The following is a 7,622-nucleotide window of genomic DNA, read 5'->3' as shown; positions in this document are numbered from 1 at the left end:
GTGTGCCGCCTGCAGTTTATGGACCTGCAGATGCCCAAGATGGTACGCCTATGCCACTCTCTTGTTTCCTGCATGGTGGTCAAAGTTTGACACGACACGACACGCACAGGACGGGCTGGCAGCCACGCGCGTGATTTTGGCGTCGTGCGAGGAGGAGGACCGCGGCCTGGTCACGCCACCGCCCTCGCCCTCGCTGCCGCTCGCCACCTCAGCCTACCTGGCCTCGTCGCGCTCGCCCTCGCCCTCGCTCCCGCGCTTCCCCGCCGCTGCCCTCCGTCTCTCCTCCTCCTCTCCGGCCTCCTCTTCCACCACCTCTCCAGTCATGCCCAGCTCCACCACCAGCTCCACCATCTCGTCGCCCTCATCGCCAACCACACCATCACCATCATCAACAACATCACCACCACCACCATCACCACCATCATCATCGCCATCATCACCGTCATCGTCGTCGGCGTCGGTGGGGTGGTCGCTGCGGCAGGTGAAGCGACCACAGATCATCGCGGTGACGGCCAACGTGTACGAGAGCGACCGGGAGGCCTGCGCCGAGGTGGGCATGGTCGACTTCCTGGGCAAGCCGCTCCTCAAGTCCAGCCTCGAGCGCTGCCTGCGCCGCGCGCGCCACCGGCTCGCCGAGGAGCGACGACCTGGGTCCCTCGCGGGCCCGGACGCCAGGTCTGCCGTGTCATGACCACCGCGGTGTTCCTTTTAACTCCTTTTTTCCACAGAATTCCGCCAATACCGGGGCACCACTTTCTTTTCCTTGTAATTATTATTTATTATTTTATTTGACTTGTTTTGACTTGCCCCAGCACCACAGGCCGCACCTGGCAGACTTGGATGATGATGATGGTGGTGGTGATGTTGATTTCTTTCGTCGTGTGGTGGTGGTTGCTGTTGATGTTGATGTTGTTTTTGTTGTGGAGGTCTGCTTGGGCTGCTTCTTTTTGGTCTTCTTGGCTGCGTTCTTGATCTGGGCGGCGAGGCGCGACAGGTACGGGGGCGCCTCCGCTGCTGTCGTTGGTGGTGGCGATGCTGTGGTCGGGCGACAGATGGGGACTTGCGAAGGGCGACGACCCGTGTGGCCAAAGGAGGGGACCATGTCGGCCTGGCGCTGCCACACCTCCTGCATCGTGGCCGCTCCTCGAATCCGGTGGGTGAGCAGCAGCTTCTTCTTCCCCGCGTCGCCGTTCGCCATGGCCGCTCCGCCTCCGATGGGTGACCTACACTGTGTAGGTGGCGGTGGTATGGTGGTGCCGTGGTTGAAGTGTTGAACTGTCTGGCCGACCACCATTTCTTCTACAGCTGAGAGGCTATCAGCTCACCCGCGGTGACCCCGCGGCTGTCGTGGAGAGGCCCGTACAAGCGAGCTGACGGAGCTTGTTGTTGAGGAGATGACCAGCACATGATGCTTGGAACCTTCGCGGAATGGAACAACCCAGGGAGTGGAGGAGGAACTGTAGAGAAGCCGTTCGACTAGAAAGCCCGGAAGCGTTGGCTAGCTGGCACCGGCCATCGCTCATCACGGGCACCTTCTGACAGGGTCATCATTCCAACCTGTTGGCCCATTGGCTCCTGTAAGCTGTCCCACCCTCGTCTCGCTCGGGCTGCATGGCCATCAACTTCCCCCTTCCCCTCTCCGCGCAATGCGCCGCTTGGCTCTCGCTGGGCCGCTGTGCGGCAAACGGAGATGTCCGTTTGCCACCACCCATCAGCCCCTGCAGGGGCTGCCAGGCGCCCCGAGTTTTCCGCCCAGCAGCCCGCGTAACTACATTTCACGATTTGTAGTCAATTGGCTGACAAGCCAAGCTTCCTGACTTGTCTCCCCTGGTCTTGCGCAGCGCAGCCGACAAAGACACGGCCTAGTCGGCCTTGGTGGTGGCGCCCACGGCCGCCGGGCTCGGTCCTCCCTGGTCCTTGTGCCCTCTCAGACGCAGCATTCGGCGGTAGTTGAAGGGGAACGCTGGTGAAGTGAGCAAAGTGTTAGGGTCAGCCCCGGTGCGTGACTGCACAATGAATGGCGAGGGCCGGGCCCTCAACAACGTACTGGAGACGCGCCAGGCCAGGTAGGCCAGGAGCAGCCAGCCGTAGAGCGTCGCGGCCGCGGCCTCGAGACTTCCCTCGCGCTGCTCGAGCGGCCACTCGCGGATGTACGGGTACATCACCCACCACAGGTACACTGCACACGACACGACACGACACGCACACGACACGACACGACACGACACGCACGACACGCACGACACGAAACACACCAAGTGCTGACGTCAGCAATGAATGACAATCGCAGTGGCTGGGGGCGCAGTACTCTCCGAGGTGAAGCTGATGGGGTACATCACGATGAATTCGGAGTAGCGCATCCACTTGAGCAGCGGCGGGCAGGCCCTGACCATGTTGAGCAGGTAGAAGGGGTAGCGGATGAGGTCCACCACGGCCCAGTGCACGAACACAAAGCCCAGCGCCGCCGTCTGATGCACCTGCGTGTGCGATGACACGTGTGTCGTGTCGTGCGGTGTGTGTCGTGTGTGTCAGGGGTTCATTTCTTCGGACATTCGCGAATGTCAAGGAGTGGTCTACAAACCTGCGGCACGCCGAAGTAGGCCACGACGAGAAGGTGCAGCCGGCGCAGGACCTTGCAGTGGAGCAGAAGCAGCGGATTCATCGTCGACGGCGGCACCCACGCGAGCGCCATGTGCACCACCTCCATGCACACCAAAAGCTGCAGGCTCACTGTACAATTTATTCTTATTATTATTTTCATGAATAATAACTAAAATTACAAGAAAAATAAAAATAAATAATTATAGATAAAAATACATAATAGGATATGGGGGCGCGTACGGACGAGGGAACCCACGTTGGTGAAGGCGAGGTGGAGGGCAGAGAGGGGACTGGCCGTGTAGATAGCGGAGGAGACCAGCGTGGCGGCCACGAGGCACCACCCAGCGGCCATGACCACATTGAAGGCGGCCAGGTAGCCGTAGACAAGCCTGCCGCCCAGAGTTGCTTCCCGTCGCCGCCGGTCCTCCCACCCCGTCGCTCCTCGGCCCATCTTTCTTTGTTTGACGAAACAAACAACACAGCTTTTTTTCCATTTTCTTTTTTCACTTAAATTTTCTTTTATAAAATATTCGAAATAGCTTACATTTTTTGTTCCACAACACAGCCTCATCGCGAGCGGAGGGTGTCCTTCCTGCTCGCGCTCCTCTTTCGCCACGCACAGCGCAGCTTCGCAAGTGGGGAGCACTGCGGGTCGGTGGTGGTGTTTTCGATCTGATTGGCCTTGTGCGCGGGCTGTCGCGGCTGTGGTGTGGCAGGTGGGGAGAAGACGAGGCCGCGGCTCGGGAAGAGGCCGGTGTAGTGGAAGGAGTCCACCATCGCGGCTTGTCGTTGCCACACGGCCTGCTTCGACATTGACACTTCGAGGCAAGCGTCGCAGCTCGGCCTCGTGCTCTTCTTGTTGGTCGCAGCTGGATACGCCATGGACTGTGTGAAGGTGAGGGTGAGGGTGGGTGGGCCTCCTGTTGCGGTCGGTTGATGGTGAAGTTGGTGATGAACAAAACGATGAAGAGACCTAACTGACCCCCTTATCAAGGACTCTCGCCGTCCCGTTGCGAGGCTACTCACTACCCTTCTGTGCGGAACGGAAGAACTGATGGTCGGGGAGTTGCGGGAATGGTTCGTGTTCGTATCCCCTCGGGCAGAGCCAGGGCGCCCGACGGTCGGACAAGAACCAGAAAAAGCAAGAGAATAAGAACTGACGTTATTAGCCCAGCCCTACGGGTGAGTGGAGTCTGCAGACATCTCGCGCTCTCGACTCCGAACCAAGGCTGTTGCCTGGATGAGAAGGGCCGCAAAGCGAAGGCGTACAACGGAGGATGTCCCGAGGACAGCCTTTAGCTATCCAGGGCTTTTTAGTGCGTGACCCAGTCATGGGACATCCTGCGAGCCAGCCGCAAGGATGTCCCTAGGATGTCATGACATCCTTGCGGCTGGCTCGCAGGATGTCATTGTTTGATTGAATGGGCGCATAAAGGCGAAAAAAACCCAGTTTGGTAGGGCAAAATTTGGCTGTGGTCGGTGTGTGGTAATCCCAAGGGCTAGATGACGCCTGTCCTATGGATGTCCTCCAACAGAGAGTGCAGGCGGCGCGGCCTGGAGCACACCGAGCGAACAGTCGCCGGCCGTACGGTGGAGATTGACAGTGCCCGAGGGCTCACCCTCGCTGGGTGGGAGATCTACCGGTGGCGGCTATGCGAACCGGCTCGAGTTGCGAGGGCGACGAGTTGCAGCGACGACGGAAGCACTGCTCGACGCGCGCGGCGATGTTCGATGAAGAAGAAGAAGAAGAGGCGCGGTCCGAGGCGGACGACGGCTTCCACTTGGCGAGCGCGGCAGCGAGGGTTTCGCGCCGGAGCGGTTTGAAGAGCACGTCGGACATGCCCACCTCGAGGCACCGCTGCGCATACTCCTGTTGTGCAGCGCGGATCGATCGTCCTCCCATTAGAAACCACGCAAACGGCCCGATGGCCCGGGCCTCAGTCCAGTACCGTGGTGGCAGACGCAGTGAGCGCCACGATCGGCAGCGATGGCTGAGGATCACCCTGCTCGCGCTGGGCCTCTTTCTCGCGGATGCACTTGGTGGCCTGGAAGCCGTCCATCACTGGCACAGCGCCACCCCCCAAAGGCAGGTGTCAGAACTGAGCGTGTGCGTAGTGCTGCTGTTTTCTACAAATGTACCGGGCATCTGGCAATCCATGAGCACGATGTCGAACGCGTCCAGCGACTCGCCCAAGGCGTTGAGGCACTCCTCGCCATTGTTGGCCACCTTCGGTTGAAAAGATGGCCGTCAGTTTCATCGCAATGCGGCCGTGCCAGGGAGGAGGGCAGAGTGGGTGGGTACCGTGACGTCGCAGGCTAGGGTGGAGAGCATGCGCTTGCCCACCTTCTGGTTGATTACGTTGTCTTCCACCAACAGCACGCGCAGCCCCTGGAATCTCTCGCCATCCGCGCCGCTGGTGTTGCTGCTACTCAACGCAAGCGACGATGGGTCAGGCATTGCGAGGTCCTTGAAAGGGGGCGACTGCTCGTGTTCCACCGCCGGCAGGCGGAACCGACAGCTGTCCATAACAACAAAAACAACAGAATTGAGCTCAACCTTCGATTTGGTGCGGTGAAGAGAGGGAGTGGTGAATACGTGAAGGTGGAGCCGCGGCCGGGTTGACTGTGGCACTCGATCCCGCCGCCCATGGCGCGGCACAGTCGCTGGCTGATGGCCAGGCCGAGCCCGGAGCCGCCGAACTTGCGGCAGACCGAGGCGTCTAGCTGAGAAAATGGCTGTAATCCACCCCCAGATGTTAGTCTCGCGGTCCGAAGCGCAGAGGGAAGCCAAGAGGGCGGTACCGAGAAGAGCAACCTCCTACACTCTTCTGGAATTCCAATCCCTGTGCACGCCACCCGTAACACGGCATGAGATACGAGGCTACGGTTGTGATGATGAACCATACGGTACCGGTATCTTTCACGGCGACGATGACCTCATCGATACTGTCCTGATCGTCGTTGCGCACGCTGACCGAGACCGAGCCGCGGTCGGGCGTGAACTTGATGGCATTGCTCAATAAATTTACGACCACTTGCCGGAAGCTGAACAGAGAAGAAGCTTCAGCTTCAGCACAGCCCTCCCTCTCTGATCACACGGTCACATTCAAGATAGCAACGTACCGAAGCGGATCGCCCAGGTGGAAAGGCCGCGCGATCACAGTGTCGAGCGAGAGCGACAATTGCTTTTTGTCTGTGTGGGCGTGCACTTCAGTTAAGAGGAGTGTGCGGGCGGTAATTGGGGTGTTTTGTACCGGCGGCGGTCTGGAGCAGGTGAATGGCCTTCTGCGCTTCTTCGGCAATCGAGAAGGGAATGGCCTCGAGCTGCAGCTGGTCGGATTCGATGCGCTCGAAATCGAGGATGTCGCTCACCAGCGACATCAAGTGTTCCGCGCAGTCTGTAGCGGCGTGGGAGTACTACAGTCACAATTGCGCCGCTGATTGGGTGCGTGGTGATGCTGCGACACGTACCCGATATGATGGTCAAAGCATGCCCAGCTTGGGAAGAGGGCATGAACAAGTCCTGAAGCTCACGACTCATGGCAATGATCCCGTGCATCGGTGTGCGCAGCTCTGAGCGTTGTAACAAGCATCAGTGCCAGATTGATCAGAATGTTGCACAAGGCCCAGTGCACCCGAGTACCGTGGGACATGTTGGCGAGGAACTCCGACTTGGCATGCGTGGCCCGCCGCAGCTCGGCATTGGCGGCGTCCTTCTCCCGCAGCGCCGCCTTGAGCCGATCGAGCGCTCGAGTGCGCGCGTGGTGGTGACACGCCGACAGCGTGGTCACCAGCACGAACAGCCAACAGTCACAAAAGCTTTCGCCTGTGTGTGTGTGTGTGTGTGTGCGCGTGTGTGTGCGTGTGTGTGGTTAGCGTGTGATTGTGTGTTTGTGTGTTTGTGCGTGTGTGTGTGATTAGCATTGTAAAAGCGTCCGTGTGCGGTGGTGCGTGAACGGTACCGAGGATGGTGTGCCGGATGGAGGTAGGGGTCAAAAAGGCTGTGAGGTCCCACGTCCGGCGCACGTAGCGGAGCGCGGTGGTCTGGACGCCCACGAATACCAGGGTCACGACGCAGGCCCGCACGCCGCGCGCGTAGAGGAACAGCAGCGGAATGCATAGGAACCACAGGAAGACGTCGCGCACGTCGCTGTCGGTGAGCGCGCACATGGTGAGGAGCAGGTCCAGCACCCCGCAGTAGGCGTAGAGCGCTACGGCCAGCCCCGTTCGCCCGCGGCGACGCTCCTGCAGACGGAGGGCAACGTTGGCCGACGAAGTTGTAGAGGCGCTGAGCACGCGGCAGTTGTGGTTGCGTCGGATGGAGATGAAGAGGAGGGCCGAGGTGGCCAGGGTGCAGGCGATGCAGGACACGGTGCTGAAGGAGATGTAGCGGTCCGCAAATACCTGGGCGAGACCAAGCACGATGGACCCCAGGCACGTGATTAAGATGAAGAGTTGGAGGAAGGGCTTGCAGCATTCCTCGTCTTCCTCCTCGTGCTGCTGCTCGCGTAGCAGCAGGTGCTCGTCCACCTCTCCATTCTCTACCTGTGAGCACTTCATGTATGCGGTTCTGTCTCTCTCTCTCTACTCGTAAGATCTTGTTGTGTTCCGTGGAGGAGGCTTGCCTAGATGGAAGTAGAGGTGGAGGTGGTGATGTGCCGTGGCCAGTCAGTCCAGGGAGGTCGCCAAAAGGGCCTGATCCGAGCCTGGTACAGAGCCGAGCTCTCTGTGCTTGGCCAGTTTTCCTGGGACCCAGCGCAAGGGGAAGGTCATCGTAGGGGTCGATATTCCGAAGGCCAGCAGAGATGGTGGTCAGCCTGTGTCACCGCGGTCCTGCACCAATGGCCGGTTGGGAGAAGGGGGGGGGGAGGCCACCACCTTTCCTGCCTGATGAGATCACACCTACGCACAAACTCGCACTGCTGAGTATATGCTCGATCGGCCCAGAGTTGGCCGCACTTGGGCTCCCCCCTGCTCTTCTTATCAGATAAATAATTGCTTTCAATCAATCAATCGCAGCA

At 59.7% G+C, this 7,622-nt stretch overlaps 3 protein-coding genes across 3 annotated transcripts; 1 reads left to right on the top strand and 2 right to left on the bottom strand.

Moving 5' to 3' along the window:
- Positions 1-18: 18 nt before the first annotated feature.
- ACA1_186220 (uncharacterized protein) lies at positions 19-691 on the top strand (the record flags this gene model as incomplete). The annotated part of the gene is made up of 2 exons (XM_004342511.1): positions 19-42; positions 110-691. 2 exons carry the CDS (start codon positions 19-21, stop codon positions 689-691), a joined length of 606 nt encoding a protein of 201 aa, XP_004342560.1.
- A 1,171-nt stretch (positions 692-1,862) lies between these two features.
- ACA1_186210 (tyrosine phosphataselike protein, putative) lies at positions 1,863-3,052 on the bottom strand (the record flags this gene model as incomplete). Its single annotated transcript, XM_004342510.1, has 5 exons — positions 1,863-1,963; positions 2,048-2,179; positions 2,309-2,477; positions 2,582-2,730; positions 2,842-3,052. The coding sequence occupies 5 exons, from the start codon at positions 3,050-3,052 to the stop codon at positions 1,863-1,865; spliced, it is 762 nt and encodes a 253-aa protein (XP_004342559.1).
- Positions 3,053-4,216: 1,164 nt separating this feature from the next.
- On the bottom strand, positions 4,217-7,161 carry ACA1_186200 (ATPase/histidine kinase/DNA gyrase B/HSP90 domain containing protein; the record flags this gene model as incomplete). The annotated part of the gene is given in 13 exon segments (XM_004342509.1): positions 4,217-4,471; positions 4,551-4,663; positions 4,741-4,828; positions 4,904-5,120; positions 5,198-5,325; positions 5,404-5,444; positions 5,513-5,646; positions 5,725-5,794; positions 5,856-5,999; positions 6,073-6,174; positions 6,245-6,427; positions 6,564-7,005; positions 7,024-7,161. The coding sequence occupies 13 exon segments, from the start codon at positions 7,159-7,161 to the stop codon at positions 4,217-4,219; spliced, it is 2,055 nt and encodes a 684-aa protein (XP_004342558.1).
- Positions 7,162-7,622: the final 461 nt, after the last annotated feature.

This window comes from Acanthamoeba castellanii (assembly GCF_000313135.1).
Source record: "Acanthamoeba castellanii str. Neff unplaced genomic scaffold scf7180000084746, whole genome shotgun sequence".
Taxonomy (NCBI): domain Eukaryota; phylum Discosea; order Longamoebia; family Acanthamoebidae; genus Acanthamoeba; species Acanthamoeba castellanii.
Note: the sequence above shows the minus strand (reverse complement) of the source record. Positions and strands in the feature narration are given on the sequence as shown.